This window comes from Nerophis lumbriciformis, linkage group LG20 (assembly GCF_033978685.3).
Source record: "Nerophis lumbriciformis linkage group LG20, RoL_Nlum_v2.1, whole genome shotgun sequence".
Lineage (NCBI taxonomy): Eukaryota > Metazoa > Chordata > Actinopteri > Syngnathiformes > Syngnathidae > Nerophis > Nerophis lumbriciformis.
The window spans coordinates 3,590,470-3,611,860 of record NC_084567.2 but is presented as its reverse complement, the minus strand read 5'-3'; the positions used below and the strand labels follow the sequence as shown (position 1 = coordinate 3,611,860).

General features: G+C 42.8%; 1 protein-coding gene across 1 annotated transcript in view; it reads left to right on the top strand.

The window, feature by feature from the left end:
• LOC133619742 (uncharacterized) overlaps nt 1-21,391 on the top strand; it is a 59,211-nt gene that overhangs the window by 5,000 nt on the left and 32,820 nt on the right. Inside the window, exon 2 of the mRNA XM_072915502.1 lies at nt 7,177-7,987. Within this exon, the coding sequence (XP_072771603.1) occupies nt 7,177-7,987 (811 nt within the window). The remainder of the gene's footprint in view (nt 1-7,176; nt 7,988-21,391) is intronic.

Genomic DNA, 21,391 nt, shown 5'->3' with positions numbered 1-21,391 from the left:
TCTACGCATGTCCCCAGTTTTAGTTTAGAGATAAGGACAGATTGGCCTGGCCCACGAGGATCCCTCTTTATGTTTGTGAACTTTATAGTCTATACATTTAGAGTGATGTGATAATCAAACACTCAAGAAGTCTAGAATGAAAGAGTATATAAGACAATTGACAGAGTGTGTATACCTTCAGTGCTGAATGATGAGCAGAGGCAGAGTTTTTAATGTTTTCTTTAGCTCGCTTTCCATGTTTATGTCCTCACTGTCCAGGTACTTGGAACATGTTTTCGTGCCATTTGTTGTTTGACTCCACTGTAGAAATAGCCTGCATGTCTTCTAGCACATACGCTGCAATGGCTCTATCAATGTTGTCCTGGCTAGCAGTCCCTCCGTTAATAGCCAGCCGCTGTTGCTTAGGTGGAGGTGGAGGTGGAGGTGGAGGTGAAGTGGCATCGGAGTCTGTCCCTGTCTTTACTAGCTTCGTCGAAGCATGTTGCTTTTGTAGCTGTTTCAGCAGATTTGAATTGCTGTTTTGGGCAGTAGATAGGATCTTTGATCCAAGACACAACTAACATTTAGCTAAAATGTGCTTTGCTTTGTGATCGACGAAAGAAAAGTAGTGAGAATATCTCCATCTTAAGAAACTCGACTTCAGCTCTGCCATGATGTCTTGTTAGTAAACACAGACACGCCCCCCCCCTCCTCCCTCCCCACCCAGACACACAGAGCGCGCCTCCGGCTTGTGACATAAGAACATTCGGAAGGACGACACCGCAGCGCTCCAATAAAACACACTCAGATCTTCTGTTTCTAGCCGATACTACATAAAAAATAACGCAGTAACGCATCATGTAGTAACGGTAACTGAGTTACTGAATATAAAAAATAACGCGTTAGATTACTAGTTACCGCCGAAACTAATGGCGTTACTTGGTAACGCGTTAGTCCCAACACTGATTATGTTTGCATATAACGAGATTAAGGACTCCAACTTAAGGTGCGTTAGTGGAAACAAATATGGAATAAAAATAAATCACACAAGAAGCAATTAAAAAAAAAAAAAAATTGAAATAAACAGAATGCTTTTCAATAAAAACAATAAGCAATCCTGTACAGCAGTGGCCCCCAACCTTTTTTGCACCACGGACCGGTTTAATGTGGGCATTATTTTCAGGGACCGGCTTTCCACTTGTGCCAGATAAATACAGCAAAAATAAGTGCATGAAAAATACAAGTGACTATAACACTGAATTAGCCCTGGACTTGTTTCTTTGCAATGAGCTGCAGATGGAAATCAGCCTTTGGCTACAATCTGTCACATAATGTGCATTTTATCATGTCACAAAGTTATACAAAATATAACAAATGGAAAATCCCTATGAGGAGTTTTATTGTACATCTATAAACTTAGACTTCCTTTTATTGTCATTCAAATTTGGACTTTACAGTACAGACAAGAACTAAATTTTGTTGCATTAGCTCATGGTAGTGCAGGATAAAAGAGCAATAAGGTGCAGATATAAATAAATAGATTACTGTACAGATAAATATATTGCACTTTTGCATATGCATCGACGTTTATGGATGTATGTTATATTGTCTTTATATTCCAGTGAGTTAATCCATTTTTGGGGGGAATTGGGGGGATTATTATGATGCGAAACAAGCTTATAGGTGTGTCTCGTGGGACAAGCGAAAGTTAAGTCTGAGAAAATGCAGTCGTTTATCAAATCAAATCAAATCAACTTCATTTATAAAGCACATTTAAAATTTACCACAGGTGTAGCCAAAGTGCTGTACAATGAACAGGTTAAAAGATAAAACGAGTACCGAGCAAACACAACACAACACAAACAGAACACGATAAAAAATAAATAATTAAAATAGAATAAATAAAAACATAAAAACAGGTTCACAGCAGGTGTATTATGGGGCGCCATTGCAGGATGGATATCACTCAGTGTTAAAAGCCATGGAATAAAAGTATGGTTTTTAAGAGAGATTTAAAAACCGGAAGAGAGGAGGCTTGTCTAGGTCGTTCCAGAGCTTGGGAGCAGCAACGGCGAAAGCTCTGTCACCTCTAAGCTTCAGCCTTGTGTCAGGGACCGTCAACAGCAGCTTTTTTTTAATATTTCTCTGCGGCCCGGTAGCAAATACGTCACGGACCGGTGGTTCGGGACCACTGCTGTACAATGTACAAAACAATATACAAAATACTGTACAATATGCAGAGCAAAACAAGAGTAATAAAGTAATAACAATCAGTGTCGGACCTATTGCACTCGAAGGGTAATATTGCACAGTAGGGTATTAGGGTAGGATATTGTATAGGGGTGAAATTATTTATTGCAAGTGTATTATTTATTACAAGTTTTGAATGCTCCAATGCTGAAGTTGAACTGAAATCCGGGAATTTTTATTTTTTTTAGAATTGTTGAGGTAGAGCACACAATTCCCAAACAGGTTGAATATTTTGAAGTTGAAACAGGTTGAATCAGATGGAAAAATGTGGGAGTTGTGGAACTTTGAAGAATGTCCCATTGATTTCAATAGGTATTTCCAAATTTTTGGGGAATTTCGGAAAAGCAGGAATTTTTTGGAAAATGGTAAAAAAAAAATGGAAGGGTCTCAATGAGTTGAAATGGTCGGTGTTGGATTTTTTTAAAATCGGTTGAGAAATGTTCAAGTAGTAACATGTTGAATTGGGAAATGGAATTACGGAATTCCTATAATTTTTCCCGTTAAAAAAACAACTTTGTTTTTTGTCCTGATTAAGAGGAATGTTTTGACGGTGGAACGGTTGAAATGCGTTGAAAGGAGTAGTCGGCAGAAAAAAGACCTTTGAAAACCATGAATTCTGGAAAATCTTGGAATTTTTTTTAACTTGGAAAAGTTTAGTTTAAATTTCCAGGATGGTGGAATGTGTTGAAGGTGGAACGGTTTGAATCGGTTGAAAAATGTGGAAATGGTGGAAGTTTGAAAAATGGCCAATTCATTTTGAACGGGAAAAATGTCCCGGAAACCTGGAAATCTGGGAATTTTTGGAATTTGTCAAGGGAAAGTCCGCGATTCCCGAACAGGCTGAATATTTTGAAGTTGGAACAGTTTGAATCAGATTTAGTTTAAATTTCCAGGATGGTGAAATGCGTTGAAGGTGGAAAGGTTTGAATCGGTTGAAAAATGTGGAAATGGTGGAAGTTTGAAAAATAGCCTATTCATTTTGAATGGGAAAAAAACCCTGGAAATCTGGAAATTTTAGGAATTTGTCAAGGGAAAGTGTGCGATTCCCAAACAGGCTGAATATTTTGAAGTTGGAACAGTTTGAATCAGATGAAAAATGTGGGAGTTGTGGAACTTTGAAGAATGTCCCATTGATTTCCATGGGAATTTCCAAAATATTTGGTAATTTCGGAAAAGCAAAATGTTTTGGAAAATGGTAAGAAAAACTTGAATGGTCTGAATGAGTTGAAATGGTTGGTGTTGGAATTTTTCAAATGTTAAAGTAGTAACATGTTGAATTGAGAAATGGTATTATGGAATTTCGGGAAAACCGGGAATTTTTCCCGTTCAAAAAACAACTTTGTTTTTTGTCCTGATTAAGAGGAATGTTTTGACGGTGCAACACATTGCAAAAAAGTTGTCACGGGGGCATTTTTACCACTGTGTTACATGGCCTTTCCTTTTAACAACACTCAATAAACTTTTAGGAACTGAGGAGACACATTTTTGAAGCTTTTCAGGTGGAATTCTTTCCCATTCTTGCTTGATGTACAGCTTAAGTTGTTCAACAGTCCGGGGGTCTCCGTTGTGCTATTTTAGGCTTCATAATGCGCCACACATTTTCAATGGGAGACAGGTCTAGACTACAGGCAGGCCAGTCTAGTACCCACACTCTTTTACTATGAAGCCACGTTGATGTAACACGTGGCTTGGCATTGTCTTGCTGAAATAAGCAGGGGCGTCCATGATAACGTTGCTTGGATGGCAACATATGTTGCTCCAAGACCTGTATGTACCTTTCAGCATTAATGGTGCCTTCACAGATGTGTAAGTTACCCATGTCTTGGGCACTAATACACCCCCATACCATCACACATGCTGGCTTTTACACTTTGCACTCATAACAATCTGGATGGTTCTTTTCCTCTTTGGTCCGGAGGACACGACATCCACAGTTTCCAAAAACAATTTGAAATGTGGACTCGTCAGACCACAGAACACTTTTCCACTTTGTATCAGTCCATCTTAGATGAGCTCAGGCCCAGCGAAGCCGACGGCGTTTCTGGGTGTTGTTAAGGAACGTAAACATGTTTTATATTTAAAGGGGAACATTATCACCAGACCTATGTAAGCGTCAATATATACCTTGATGTTGCAGAAAAAAGACCATATATTTTTTTAACCGATTTCCGAACTCTAAATGGGTGAATTTTGGCGAATTAAACGCCTTTCTATTATTCGCTCTCGGTGTGACGTCACATCGGGAAGCAATCCGCCATTTTCTCAAACACCGAGTCAAATCAGCTCTGTTATTTTCCGTTTTTTTCGACTGTTTTCCGTACCTTGGAGACATCATGCCTCGTCGGTGTGTTGTCGGAGGGTGTAACAACACCAACAGGGACGGATTCAAGTTGCACCAGTGGCCCAAAGATGCCAAAGTGGCAAGAAATTGGACGTTTGTTCCGCACACTTTACCGACGAAAGCTATGCTACGACAGAGATGGCAAGAATGTGTGGATATCCTGCGACACTCAAAGCAGATGCATTTCCAACCATAAAGTCAAAGAAATCTGCCGCCAGACCCCCATTGAATCTGCCGGAGTGTGTGAGCAATTCAGGGACAAAGGACCTCGGTAGCACGGCAAGCAATGGCGGCAGTTTGTTCCCGCAGACGAGCGAGCTAAACCCCCTGGATGTCTTGGCTCACACCGTCCCTTATGCCACCGAAGATGGTCAAGAGAAGAATATCGACCCTAGCTTCCCTGGCCTGCTGACATGAGGGTATGTCTACAGAATATATTAATTGATGAAAATTGGGCTGTCTGCACTCTCAAAGTGCATGTTGTTGCCAAATGTATTTCATATGCTGTAAACCTACCATATTTTCCGCACTATTAGCCGCACCTAAAAACCACAAATTTACTCAAAAGCTGACAGTGCGGCTTATAACCCGGTGCGCTTTATATATGGATTAATATTAAGATTCATTTTCATAAAGTTTCGGTCTCGCAACTACGGTAAACAGCCGCCATCTTTTTTCCCCGTAGAAGAGGAAGTGCTTCTTCTTCTACGCAAGCAACCGCCAAGGTAAGCACCCGCCCCCATAGAACAGGAAGCGCTTCTTCTACTGTAAGCAACCACCCGCCCGCGTAGAAGAAGAAGAAGCGCGCGGATATTACCGGTACGTTTCATTTCCTTTGTGTGTTTACATCTGTAAAGACCACAAAATGGCTCCTACTAAGCGACAGGGATCCGGTTCATGAAAAGACGCAATCTCTCCATCCGCACATGGATTACTATTTCACAGCAACTGCCTAAAGACTTTCAAGAAAAGCTGGCTACTTTCCGTGCATATTGAAAAAACAAGATAGCTGAAAAAAAGATCCGGCCAGAGAACATTATCAACATGGACGAGGTTCCACTGACTTTTGATATTCCTGTGAACCGCACTGTGGATACAACGGGAGCACGTACGGTGAATATTCGCACCACAGGGAATGAGAAGTCATCCTTCACTGTGGTTCTAGCTTGCCATGCTAATGGCCAGAAACTTCCACCCATGGTGATATTCAAAAGGAAGACCTTGCCAAAAGAGACCTTTCCAGCCGGCGTCATCATAAAAGCTAACTCGAAGGGATGGATGAAGAAAAGATGAGCGAGTGGTTAAGGGAAGTTTACGCGAAGAGGCCGGGTGGCTTTTTTCACGCAGCTCCGTCCATGTTGATATACGACTCCATGCGCGCCCACATCACGCTGGTTTTTAATATATTATTAAAGTTTGACTGACCTATCTGACTGTTTTTTTGACATTCCTTTAGCGCAGTTAGATGCGGCTTATAACACGGGGCGGCTTATAGGTGGACAAAGTTTTGAAATATGCCGTTCATTGAAGGCGCGGCTTATAACCCAGGGCGCCTTATGGTGCGGAAAATACGGTAAAAGAAATCTGCCGCCAGACCCCCATTGAATCTGCCGGAGTGTGTGAGCAATTCAGGGACAAAGGACCTCCGGTAGCACGGCAAGAAATGGCGGCAGTTTGTTCCCGCAGACGAGCGAGCTAAACCCCCTGGATGTCTTGGCTCACACCGTCCCTTATGCCACCGAAGATGGTCAAGAGAAGAATATCGACCCTAGCTTCCCTGGCCTGCTGACATGAGGGTATGTCTACAGAATATATTAATTGATGAAAATTGGGCTGTCTGCACTCTCAAAGTGCATGTTGTTGCCAAATGTATTTCATATGCTGTAAACCTAGTTCATAGTTGTTAGTTTTCTTTAATGCCAAACAAACACATACCAATCGTTGGTTAGAAGGCGATCGCCGAATTCGTCCTCGCTTTCTCCCGTGTCGCTGGCTGTCGTGTCGTTTTCGTCGGTTTCGCTTGCATACGGTTCAAACCGATATGGCTCAATAGCTTCAGTTTCTTCTTCAATTTGGTTTTCGCTACCTGCCTCCACACTACAACCATCCGTTTCAATACATGCGTAATCTGTTGAATCGCTTAAGCCGCTGAAATCCGAGTCTGAATCCGAGCTAATGTCGCTATAGCTTGCTGTTCTACCCGCCATGTTTGTTTGTATAGGCATCACTATGTGACATCACAGGAAAATGGACGGGTGTATATAACGATGGTTAAAATCAGGCACTTTGAAGCTTTTTTTAGGGATATTGCGTGATGGGTAAAATTTTGAAAGAAACTTCGAAAAATAAAATAAGCCACTGGGAACTGATTTTTAATGGTTTTAACCCTTCTGAAATTGTGATAATGTTCCCCTTTAAAAATTATTTTTTTTCCCATGAGTATTGCTTCAGATATTCCCTGATGTATGCTATGGTTATGACATGAGTGTCAGCATGGTGACTGATGAGATATTTAGACACATTATGAGAACAAATGCCGGTGCAGGACCGTGTATCACGTGACTGAGACTTTTCTAAAGCACGTGTTTGCCTTTTGTGTCCTGCAGACGTCTGTGAAGAACCTCTTCTCCCTGAGCAGCAGGAGTCACAGCCCCCCGCCATTAAAGATGAAATGGAGGAACACGGCATCGGTCAAGATGGAGAGCATCCTGAAGGGCTGGAGGAGGTAGAGGTCACCAAGATGCCATTGACTGGTGTCATAGTGAAGAGTGAAGATGATGAGGTCAAAGGTGAAAGTGAGGCGGAGCCTCCAAGCAGCAGCTCAACACAACACATGACAACAGAAGCTGATGGAGACCACTGTGGAGGATCACCAGCAGACAAACTCTTAGCTCCACTATCAGATAGTGAGGACACAACGTCACACTTTCCTGACACTGACGATGATGAAGACTCTAAAGCTGATAAGACATGTCACACTGACAACACACACTTGAAATGCCCTCACTGTGGCAAAACTTTTAATCACCGCGGCGATTTGAAAACACACGTGAGAATGCACACTGGAGAGAAACCATTCATTTGCTCAGTTTGCGGCAAAAGATACACAAAGAACCAGTATTTGAAAATACACATGAGAACGCACACAGGAGAAAAACCATTCATCTGCTCCGTGTGCGACAAAGGCTTTATGCAGAGTCAGCATTTGAAAGCGCACATGAGAACACACGCCGGCGGGAAATCGTGTCCCTGCTCGAGCTGCGACAAAAGCGTTGGCGAGCAAATACCACTGGTGGTGTACATCAGAAAACCCACCCCTGAGAAAGTGTTGAGTTGCAGCGTCTGTGACGAAAGATTCTCCTACAAGTACCAGCTGAAGAAACACAAGTGTGCTGGGGAGAACAGCGGCAGCAAATGAAGCTGCAGGTTTTTTTTAATAAACTGTCAAAGTTCACCCAAAACGAGGGAGTTGAGTAAACTTTAAGACTTACCGTATTCTCTGGACCATAGGGCAACCGGATTAAAAGGAGCACTGCTGATGAGCGGGTCTATCCATCCATCTTCTTCCGCTTATCCGAGGTCAGGTCGCGGGGGCAGCAGCTTAAGCAGGGAAGCCCAGACTTCCCTCTCCCCAGCCACTTCGTCCAGCTCCTCCCGGGGGATCCCGAGGCGTTCCCAGGCCAGCCGGGAGAGATAGTCTTCCCAGCGTGTCCTGGGTCTTCCCCGTGGCCTCCTACCGGTCGGACGTGCCCGAAACACCTTCCTAGGGAGGCGTTCGGGTGGCATTCTGACCAGATGCCCGAACCACCTCATCTGGCTCCTCTCGATGTGGAGGAGCAGCGGCTTTACTTTGAGCTCCCCCCGAATGACAGAGCTTCTCACCCTATCTCTAAGGGAGAGCCCCGCCACTCGGCGGAGGAAACTCATTTCGGCCGCTTGTACCCGTGATCTTGTCCTTTCGGTCATAACCCAAAGCTCATGACCATAGGTGAGGATGGGAACGTAGATCGACCGGTAAATCGAGAGCTTTGCCTTCCGGCTCAGCTCCTTCTTCACCACAACGGATCGATACAGCGTCCGCATTACTGAAGATGCCGCACCGATCCGCCTGTCGATCTCACGATCCACTCTTCCCCCACTCGTGAACAAGACTCCGAGGTACTTGAACTCCTCCACTTGGGGCAAGATCTCCTCCCCAACCCGGAGATGGCAATCCACCCTTTTCCGGGAGAGAACCATGGACTCGGACTTGGAGGTGCTGATTCCCATCCCAGTCGCTTCACACTCGGCTGCGAACCGATCCAGCGAGAGCTGAAGATCTTGGCCAGAAGAAGCCATCAGGACCACATCATCTGCAAATAGCAGAGACCTAATCCTGCAGCCACCAAACCAGATCTCCTCAATGCCCTGACTGCGCCTAGAAATTCTGTCCATAAAGGTTATGAACAGAATCGGTGACAAAGGGCAGCCTTGGCGGAGTCCAACCCTCACTGGAAGCGTGTCCGACTTACTGCCGGCAATGCGGACCAAGCTCTGGCACTGATTATATAGGGAGCGAACTGCCACAATAAGACAGTCCGATACCCCATACTCTCTGAGCACTCCCCACAGGACTTCCTGGGGTACACGGTCGAATGCCTTCTCCAAGTCCACAAAGCACATGTACACTGGTTGGGCAAACTCCCATGCACCCTCAAGGACCCTGCCGAGAGTATAGAGCTGGTCCACAGTTCCACGACCAGGACGAAAACCACACTGTTCCTCCTGAATCCGAGGTTCGACTATCCGGCGTAGCCTCCTCTCCAGTACACCTGAATAGACCTTACCGGGAAGGCTGAGGAGTGTGATCCCACGATAGTTGGAACACACCCTCCGGTTCCCCTTCTTAAAGAGAGGAACCACCACCCCGGTCTGCCAATCCAGAGGTACCGCCCCCGATGTCCACGCGATGTTGCAGAGTCTTGTCAACCAAGACAGCCCCACAACATCCAGAGCCTTAAGGAACTCCGGGCGGATCTCATCCACCCCCGGGGCCTTGCCACCGAGGAGCTTTTTAACTGCGGGTCTATTCTGGTCTATTTTCATACAAAAGGTGCACCGGTTTACGAGGCGCATTAATGCTATCATATTATAATATTTTTCTACATTTAAAAGACTTCCTTGTGGTCTACATAACATGTGATGATGGTTCTTTGGTCAAAATGTTGCATAGATGATGTTTTACAGACCATCTTCAAGCCTTTTTCCTACTGTAGCTTGTTACATCAAATAATATTGAGTTAAGAGCTGCATTTGCATGCTTTATTGCTTTTTTTTCTGTCAAAATTTAGACACGTTAATCAATAAAGATGAAATAAAGTTGATGCTCATTCTTTCCAGGCAATCGTGAGCCACAAAGAATGATGTGGCGGGCCAGATGTGGCCCCCGGGCCTTGAGTTTGACACAGGTGAGCTAGAGAGTAGCATTAAACCAAGTGAGAGTGAGTGGAGAGTTTGAGCAGGAAATGTTGTATTCTCTATGATTTACGAGAGTTGTAGGTCATTTAATTTACGAGAGTTATGTCATTTAATTTACAAGTTCCACATAATTTACGAAAGTTGTTGGTAATTTTATTTACGATAGTTCCACATAGTTCACGGGAGTTGTAGGTAATTTTTTTTACTTGACCTCCTCCAGGTACTGCAGTCCTGTGTAATGAGGCTTGCTTGTAATAAAGTAACTTTTTGTTCAGCCAAGCGTCACCGACGTCTCTTTTGATCCAGGCTCACTGCCGCGTCGCCCTTCTGTCCGGGAGAGGGTGACAAGACCAGAAATACACATCAACATCAATGCTTTACTTCATCACCAGGAAGGCAAAGTGAGCCATTTGCTGGACACACCTGGTTTTCTATGGAATGCCGGAGAAATAAAACAAGCAAACACATCTGAACAAAATTAGAAATGGGGCGAAAAGACTTAAAACCCACCTTTTTGATTTGGCTTTTACCTAATATGTATTAATTGTATTGAAGTAATTCATACTTTAGTATCTTATTAGTTATGCAAGATTTTATTTAGTTATATATATAAATATATATATATATATATCTTTCTTCATATGTCTTACTTGTATTTTATCCTTTATCTCTACTCATGGTTCTTACTATTTTACAGGTTTTATTTGTACTTTCCAGCGTTCCTCAGAGGTCTGATGACCTCCTGGTGCAGATGGCTCTTGTGATAGTGTTTACTCACCTGGCTCCTCTGTACTCAGCCATGCATTCATTTGTTCATATAGGTGCGCATGTGTGTGATAATGGGGCATACTTGCCAACCTTGAGACCTCCGATTTCAGGAGGCGGGGGTGGGGCGGGGTCGTGGTTGGGGGTCGGGCGGGGGTCGTGGTTGGGGGCGTGGTTAAGATATATATATATATATAAATAAGAAATACTTGACTTTCAGTGAATTCTAGTTATATATATATATTTTTTTATTAAATATATATATATATATATATATATACAAATAAATAAATAAAATAAATACTTGAATTTCAGTGTTCATTTATTTACACATTTACACACACATAACACTCATCTACTCATTGTTGAGTTAAGGGTTGAATTGGCCATCCTTGTTCTATTCTCTGTCACTATTTCAGAACACACACATTATACAAATATACATTATAAAACCAATAAGAAAACGGGAGCTCTAATTTGGGAGTCTGAATTAGGATCAGAAGTTCCTATATAAACATTGCGCACTCACGTCGCCTTTTTGTATTGATTACTGCAGCTGTGCGCTGGATTCATTCACAAATACAAACTACAACTCACAAACACTTTACAGTTAGGCTCCACCATCAGAATGTGTACTTAAACTTATAAAGATCACATGGATATTATTCAGTGAGTTGATTCACCAAAACTAACCTGTTATACAGGAGGAAAAAGCACACAGGACGTTTCAATTGTTCACAGACTGGTCGCTCTCATCAGAATGACAAGACACTTCCGGTCTGCAGGTGATAGCATTCAATTGGGAAGAAACGCCCTACTGCCCCCTACTGACCAATGTGAATACTGATAAATGTGGAATGACAGCTCCAAAAACGAATTCAAACCACAAAATAAAATAAATAAATCAACACAAAAATGTGACACATTATGGGTGGGTCACATATGCATGTACAGTAGATGGCAGTATTGTCCTGTTTAAAAGTGTCACAACATTGCTGTTTACGGCAGACGAACTGCTTTACGGTAGACGAAGACTTGACTGCTGTTGTTGTGTGTTGTTACCGCGCTGAATGAAACTGCCTAACAATAAACCCACAGAAGAAACCAAGAAGTCGCCCTCCATCATTAGCTGTTCATATTGTGGGAAAGCGGACGTGTGAACAGGCTGTCAACACGTCACTCAGGTCCGCGTGGAGCTGGAGGGGGCGTGGCCTCCAGCTCCGCCTGAATTTCGGGAGATTTTCGGGAGAAAATTTGTCCCGGGAGGTTTTCGGGAGAGGCGCTGAATTTCGGGAGGCTCCCGGAAAATCCGGGAGGGTTGGCAAGTATGTAATGGGGGCATCTGGGTGTTGTTTTTAGGTCTGTAAAGCACTTTCCGTTGCATTTCTGTCACTTATGAAAACAGCTTTATAAATAACGTTTGATTTGAACGTAATCCGAAAAGGCTGAAATGTTCTTTATTATTTCACAGGATGACATTTGGTTCAAAATGACTCCTCTTTAGTTTATTTCCAACATGCATACTGATACAGTGTATATACGTCACATATTCACAATACAACATTCCTACAAGTCTAGAAATAAGTAGGAAAAAACAGCTTATATTAGCTCATATGTACTTAACTGAAATAAACACTGAAAACATCTACTTTATAAATGTTATAGAACAGGGGTGAGAGCTACTTTTCAATTGACCAAGTCGAAAGGATTTACATCATTCATATACAGTATATAATTTATATGCATTTATTTGTGAAAGAGAGGTTTTTGTTAACTAGTTAAATGTGTTTAATGATAATACAAACTTGTTTAACATTCCTTTCTTTCATGAAGACAAGAATATAAGTTGGTGTATGACCGGATTCTGATGACTTGCATTGATTGGAATCAGACAATAGTGATGATAACTTTCAGAATAATTGTATGTGAGTTATCACAAAACTTTGTGTTGCCATGAGTTACCGGCGAGAGGACAAAAGCTGTCTTTGATCCTACCAAGAAGAAGGCTTGTAAAACTCCACTGTGTAGGATGGGAAGCAACATGAAGGTGTTCTGTTTCTTTGATGTATTGTAATCCACAGAAAAATGTTGTCTTGACCCGAGACCTACAAAGCGGAAAGGAAGCAGGACCAGACTACCCTTCAGGCGACCTTTTCTTTGAACTCTTTTACAACCTTTTCTTTGAACTGTTTTGTAATCAAAGGCGACGGCTGTTTACGACCCCCCTCCCTTAGAAACATTTGTTGCCATGTAATCTGGGAAAATCCAAATAAAAGAGGAGGCGTACAATCTTTCGTCAGAGCGTGGTGAGACTCTACAAAGAGTACAGTCCAGACGTCTCGCCTCATCCATCCATCCATTTTCTACCGCTTATTCCCTTCGGGGTCGCGGGGGGCGCTGGAGCCTATCTCAGCTACAATCGGGCGGAAGGCGGGGTACACCCTGGACAAGTCGCCACCTCATCGCAGGGCCAACACAGATAGACAGACAACATTCACACTCACATTCACACACTAGGGCCAATTTAGTGTTGCCAATCAACCTATCCCCAGGTGCATGTCTTTGGTCTCGCCTCAATTGATCCAAATGTAATTGTCTTTGTTTAATTCCTTGCTTCTTGTCTTGTTTAATAGATGTCATCAGTGTTCGAACCTGACAATAACGTCCACATTTTCAAATGGAGGAGAAAAAAAAGTCCTCTTTTCTGTCCTATACCACATGGAAGTGGTTGCTTGTTGCCGTCTTATTTGTCCAGCTTCCATACTCCTTTTTTATACACTTTACAAGAAATACATTGGCGGCAAACCCCGTAGCTGGCTAGCTTGTGCGCGGCAGCTTTCTGAGACTCTTATTTTGTTAGCGCGGGCAGGATGAAGCAGCGCTTTTATTGTGAAAACAGGAACTGTGTAGACTTTTGACAGCAGGTACAGCGCGAGTTTGTCGAAATGAAAAGTGTTTCTCACCTTCCTGTCGGTCATTTTTTCTTAATAATGATCTGGCAGCAGCCAGTGCCATTGGGTGCCGTGAATGTCAATCAAGTTACGGAAGAGATCGCTAACTTTTAGGTCTATTTTTTTTTAATGCCTGGCTGACGATCGACTGACACACCCTCCACTATCCACCGGGAGCTCGCGATCGACATAATGTGCACCTCTGTTACAGAAGCATAATAAGATTGTGTTACAAACACAATGATGTCACATATGTTAAAAAGTTAACATAATAGGAGAATCTTTCGCCACACAAATTGCAACTCAACACTTTCCCACCAAAGTTTATCTCTATTGTGTATTCGCACGTGTTTTGCAAGATTTGATCGTTGACAAACATTTTTGATGGAGCCTGAACAGGAAAATGATTCCTCCCCAGTGTATCATTTCAGATTTGGATTTTGGACAAAACTGTCAGAATAATTGTATATAAGTTATCGCACAACTTTGTGTTCCCATGAGTTCAGGTCGCCCTGCGAGAAGACAAAAGGCTTGTACACCTCCACTGTGTGCGCTGGGATGCGACGTGGAGGTGTGGGTTTCTTTGATCTATTGGACAGCCACAGGAAGACCTTGTCATGACCCGAGGTCTACAAAGCAGAGAGGGGGGAAACCTGACACCGCTCCAGGCACCTTTTCTTTGAACTGTTTATGAACCCCCTCCCCTTAGGAGCAGCTACGTAATGTAATGTACCGTATTTTTCGGAGTATAAGTCACTCCGGAGTAGGGATGTCCCGATCCGATCCAAATATCGGATCGGGACGATATTTGCCAAAAATTGCGTATCGGCAAGGCATTGGAAAATGCCGATCCAAATCCAGTTTAAAAAAAAACTCCGGTCCGTGTTTTCCAACGCACCGATTTAAATAATACATTGCACTTTTCTGCTGCTCTGTAATTTCCGTTCCGCATTTTCCAGCACACCTTCAACACATCCACAGGTCTGTGAATTCTCACGCAGTTGCTTTTAGCTGCTGGCATTACACGGCAGGCTCTTCTCACTCTTTCCCGTGTCTCCCTCTCACAGACAGCAAGCGCACCTTCTTACACACGTCACATACTGTCACGTCATATGTCACATACTGTCACGACATACGTCACATACGTATACGTCCTCCCCGAGCAGAGAGGTAGCAGCATGGCTAACGTTAGCTGTGATGCTAGCGCAGCCGTGCGAGCAACGCTCCCTCTAAGGTGCTCGCCTGTGCAATTGCGCACTGTTTAAGCGTCCTCTGCGCATCGCAAATCTATGCCACGCACAAAATCTAATAAAAAAATAAGCGCATAACAATTTTCGACACACGGACACGACAGAGAAAACAGTTTTCGTCATCATTGTTCAAATATTGTGACGTCTGTCGAGACGCTTATCTCCATTTGGTGCCACACGTCCACACCATCAAAATGCTGAGGCAAACATTTACACAACACCGTATGAAAAAATTTGTGATTTTTTTAGTTGTGATTTCCTTCTCTGCATGAAAGTTTAAAAGTAGCATATATTAATGCAGTATGAAGAAGAATGTTTTAATGTAGACATGCAAGCCTTGAAAGAAAATTTTGAAAATCAAGACTACATTTCCTGCAAATGGGTGCATTTCTACCCTATATTTTAACTTTAGATTTATTCTCATATCAAACTCTTTTGGCTGTCTTTTTGACACTTACATCCGGCGCCCCCCTCCACACCCTGGATTATAAATAATGTAAATAATTCAATGTGATTATCTTGTGTGATGACTGCATTATGATGAGAGTATATATCTGATAGTATATATCTGTATCATGAATCAATTTAAGTGGACCCCGACTTAAACAAGTTGAAAAACTTATTGGGGTGTTACCATTTAGTGGTCAATTGTACGGAATATGTACTTCACTGTGCAACCTACTAATAAAAGTCTCAATCAATCAATCAAAACACATAGAATCATCATACTGCTGTGATTATATGCATCAAGTGTTCATTCAAGGCTAAGGCAAAATATCGAGATATATATGGTGTATCGTGACATGGCCTTAAAATATGGCAATATTAAAAAAAGGCCATATCGCCCAGCCCTAGTTCAATGATGCCATTTCTGTTTGTCATGTATAATTTTGTCTATTTTGTGTTTATCCTTGAATAAACAGGTCAGTTTCTTGTTACCAACCATTGTGTATTATTCAAACTCCCCTAATTCAGCTGGCTAGTTGTTATCAAGAGTACTAAAACCCTTTTCAACATGATTCTGACAACTAAGTAGGCTAAATAACTTTAAACTTTAATACATGCTCGGGATAGGCCAGTATCGGTATCGGTCAGTATCGGTATCGGATCGGAAATGCAAAAACAATATCGGTATCGGATCGGAAGTGCAAAAACCTGGATCGGGACATCCCTAATCCGGAGTATAAATCGCACCGGCCGAAAATGCATAATAAAGAAGGAAAAAAACATATATAAGTCGCACTGGAGTATAAGTCGCATTTTTGGGGGAAATGTATTTGATAAAAGCCAACACCAAGAATAGACATTTGAAAGGCAATTTAAAATAAATCAAGAATAGTGAACAACAGGCTGAATAAGTGTATGTTATATGAGGCATAAATAACCAACTGGTATGTTAACGTAACATATTATGCTAAGAGTCATTCAAATACCGTAACTTTAACATATAGAACATGCTATACGTTTACCAAACAATCTGTCACTCCTAATCGCTAAATCCCATGAAATCTTACACGTCTAGTCTCTTACGTGAATGAGATAAATAATATTTGATATTTTACGGTAATGTGTTAATCATTTCATACATAAGTCGCTCCTGAGTATAAGTCGCACCCCCGGCCAAACTATGAAAAAAACTGCCACTTATAGTCCGAAAAATACGGTAATGTAATCAAAAAATGCCCAAATAAAAGAGGAGCTCGTTGGGACTGTCTTCAGAGCGTGGTGGGAGGCTGTAGCTGAGACGTTTCTCCTCATGCGCTAAATTGAATCCTGTCTCTGTTTGATTCCTTTACTTCTTGTCTTGATTACCGTATTTTCCGCACTATTAGCCGCACCTAAAAACCACAAATTTACTCAAAAGCTGACAGTGCGGCTTTTAACCCGGTGCGCTTTATATATGGATTAATATTACGATTCATTTTCATAAAGTTTCGATCTCGCAACTTCGGTAAACAGCCGCCATCTTTTTTCCCGGTAGAACAGGAAGCGCTTCTTCTTCTACGCAAGCAACCGCCAAGGTAAGCACCCGCCCCCATAGAACAGGAAGCGCTTCTTCTTCTACTGTAAGCAACCACCCGCCCGCGTAGAAGAAGAAAAAGTGCGCGGATATTATCATTTCCTTTGTGTGTTTACATCTGTAAAGACCACAAAATGGCTCCTACAAAGCGACAGGGATCCGGTTCATGAAAAGACGCAATCTCTCCATCCGCACACGGATTACTATTTCACAGCAACTGATATTCCTGTGAACCGCACTGTGGATACAACGGGAGCACGTACGGTGAATATTCGCACCACAGGGAATGAGAAGTCATCCTTCACTGTGGTTCTAGCTTGCCATGCTAATGGCCAGAAACTTCCACCCATGGTGATATTCAAAAGGAAGACCTTGCCAAAAGAGACCTTTCCAGCCGGCGTCATCATAAAAGCTAACTCGAAGGGATGGATGAAGAAAAGATGAGCAAGTGGTTAAGGTAAGTTTAAGTTTACGCGAAGAGGCCGGGTGGCTTTTTTCACGCAGCTCTGTCCATGTTGATATACGTATGTTTGTGATTGCACATTTGCGTACATTTTGGGAGTGAACAGAGTTGTTAGAACGCTGGTTTTTAATATATTATTAAAGTTTGACTGACCTATCTGACTGTTTTTTTGACATTCCTTTAGCGCAGTTAGATGCGGCTTATAACACGGGGCGGCTTATAGGTGGACAAAGTTTTGAAATATGCCGTTCATTGAAGGCGCGGCTTTTAACCCATGGCGCCTTATGGTGCGGAAAATACGGTAATAGATAGTTCGGTGTTTGAACCTGACAAAAGCCTTTAACTCAACCGACAAAAGTTGTTTCACAATCGTGCATTCTTGTGTGTCTTATCAAATTTTGCTTCCGGGAGAATCCTTTACTACAAACTGAGCACGTGAATGTCTTTTCTCCCGTGTGCGTTTTCATGTGCACTTTCAAATCGCTATTTTGTATGAAGCCTTTGCCACAGATTGAACATGAAAAGGGTTTCTCGCCGGTGTGCACTCGCGTGTGTCTTATCAAATTTTGCTTCAGAGAGAATTTTTTACAACAAAACGAGCACACGAATGTTTTTTCTCCAGTGTGTGTTCTCATGTGTATTTTCAGATTAGTGTTCTGTATGAAACCTTTACCACAGATTGAGCAGGAAAAAGGTTTATCGCCCGTGTGTATTCTGGTGTGTACTTTCAGACTGCAGCTGTGGTTAAAGGTTTTGTCACAGTGAGGGCATTTGAAGTGCGTGTTGTCAGTGTGACATGTCTTCTCAGCCTTAGAGTCTTCATCATGAGAGAGTGACGTCGTGTCGTCAATATCTGACAGTGGCGCTAAGAGTTTGTCTGCTGGTGATCCTCCACAGTGGTCTTCTGTTGTCATGTGTTGAGTTGAGCTGCTGCTTGGAGGCTCCGCCTCACTTTCACCTTTGACCTCATCATATTCACTCTTCACAATGACAGTCAATGGGAATTGAGTGACGTCAACCTCCTCCACTTCTTCATCTTCCTCCTTAAGAGAGGCTGCCTGTGACCTATCCTCTTCCTCTTTAGTGTCATGGGGCTGTGGCTCCTCCTGCTCCATCCTTAAAGCCCACTCCTGCTGCTCAGGGAGAAAATAATCTTCACAGACGTCTGCAGGACACAAGAAGACAAACATATGCTTTAGAATCAGAATCAGAAATACTAAAAGGCTTAGTGGCCACATGCGTGGACAGCACCTTTTAGCTCTTATTTCCAAAATTGTGTACCGTATTTTCCGCACTATTAGCCGCACCTAAAAACCACAAATTTACTCAAAAGCTGACAGTGCGGCTTATAACCCGGTGAGCTTTATATATGGATTAATATTAAGATTCATTTTCATAAAGTTTTGGTCTCGCAACTACGGTAAACAGCCGCCATCTTTTTTCCCCGTAGAAGAGGAAGTGCTTCTTCTTCTACGCAAGCAACCGCCAAGGTAAGCACCCGCCCCCATAGAACAGGAAGCGCTTCTTCTTCTACTGTAAGCAACCACCCGCCCCCGTAGAAGAAGAAGAAGCGCGCGGATATTACGTTTCATTTCCTTTGTGTGTTTACATCTGTAAAGACCACAAAATGGCTCCTACTAAGCGACAGGTTTCCGGTTCATGAAAAGACGCAATCTCTCCATCCGCACACGGACTACTATTTCACAGCAACTGCCTAAAGACTTTCAAGAAAAGCTGGCTACTTTCCGTGCATATTGTAAAAACAAGATAGCTGAAAAAAAGATCCGGCCAGAGAACATTATCAACATGGACGAGGTTCCACTGACTTTTGATATTCCTGTGAACCGCACTGTGGATACAACGGGAGCACGTACGGTGAATATTCGCACCACAGGGAATGAGAAGTCATCCTTCACTGTGGTTCTAGCTTGCCATGCTAATGGCCAGAAACTTCCACCCATGGTGATATTCAAAAGGAAGACCTTGCCAAAAGAGACCTTTCCAGCCGGCGTCATCATAAAAGCAAACTCGAAGGGATGGATGGATGAAGAAAAGATGAGCGAGTGGTTAAGGTAAGTTTACGCGAAGAGGCCGGGTGGCTTTTTTCACGCAGCTCCGTCCATGTTGATATACGACTCCATGCGCGCCCACATCACGCTGGTTTTTAATATATTATTAAAGTTTGACTGACCTATCTGACTGTTTTTTTGACATTCCTTTAGCGCAGTTAGATGCGGCTTATAACACGGGGCGGCTTATAGGTGGACAAAGTTTTGAAATATGCCGTTCATTGAAGGCGCGGCTTATAACCCAGGGCGGCTTATGGTGCGGAAAATACGGTACACTACTGAATTGGGGTCTTATGGCCGCTTATGTGGACACTTATACTGCCATCTGGTGGTGTCAGAAGAGTATAACATACATTGGAATTTGGAAAAAGAAAAAGTGTAAAAATAAGAATTAGCATGTCACTAAACATGAAGTACACTTTTGTGTACTTATGGACTAAGTACATAAGTCAGCTGGAGGCGTGTCTTAATGAAATTAAACTATGGATGTCCGCTAACTTCTTGCAACTCAACGCCAAGAAAACGGAAATGCTGATTATCGGTCCTGCTAAACACCGACATTTATTTAATAATACCACCTTAACATTTGACAACCAAACAATTACACAGGGCAACTCGGCAAAGAATCTGGGTATTATCTTCCACCCAACTCTCTCCTTTGAATCACACATTAAGAGTGTTACTAAAACGGCCTTCTTTCATCTCCGTAATATCGCTAAAATTCAATCTATTTTATCCACTAGCGACGCTGAGATCATTATTCATGTGTTTGTTACGTCTCGTCTCGACTACTGTAACGTATTATTTTGGGGTCTCCCTATGTCTAGCATTAAAAGATTACAATTGGTACAAAATGCGGCTGCTAGACTTTTGACAAGAACAAGAAAGTTTGATTATTTTACGCCTATACTGGCTCACCTGCACTGGCTTCCTGTGCACTTAAGATGTGACTTTAAGGTTTTACTACTTACGTATAAAATACTACACGGTCTAGCTCCGTCCTATCTTGTCGATTGCATTGTACCATATGTCCCGGCAAGAAATCTGCGTTCAAAGAATTCCGGCTTATTAGTGATTCCCAAAGCCCAAAAAAAGTCTGCGGGCTATAGAGCATTTTCTATTGGGGCTCCAGTACTATGGAATGCCCTCCCGGTAACAATTAGAGATGCTACCTCAGTAGAAGCATATAAGTCCCATCTTAAAACTCATTTGTATACTCTAGCCTTTAAATAGACCGCCCTTTTAGACCAGTTGATCTGCCGTTTCTTTTCTTTTCTCCTCTGCTCCCCTCTCCCTTGTGGAGGGGGGGGACACAGGTCCGGTGGCCATGGATGAAGTGCTGGCTGTCCAGAGTCGGGAGCCGGGGTGGACCACTCGTCTGTGCATCGGTTGGGGACATCTCTGCGCTGCTGACCCGTCTCCGCTTGGGATGGTGTCCTGCTGGCCCCACTATGGACTGGACTCTTACTATTATGTTGGATCCACTATGGACTGGACTCTCACAATATTATGTCAGACCCACTCGACATCCATTGCATTCGGTCTCCCCTAGAGGGGGGGGGGGTTTTACCCACATATGCGGTCCTCTCCAAGGTTTCTCATAGTCATTCACATCGACGTGAAGTGAGATTTTCCTTGCCCTTATGTGGGCTCTGTACCGAGGATGTCGTTGTGGCTTGTGCAGCCCTTTGAGACACTTGTGATTTAGGGCTGTATAAATAAACATTGATTGATTGATTGATCATTAATTAGTTGTTTGTTAACATGCAAATTAGTAACATATTGGCTCTTAACTAGTCATTATTAAGTAACTATTAATGCCTTTTTCGGCATGGCCTTATTATAA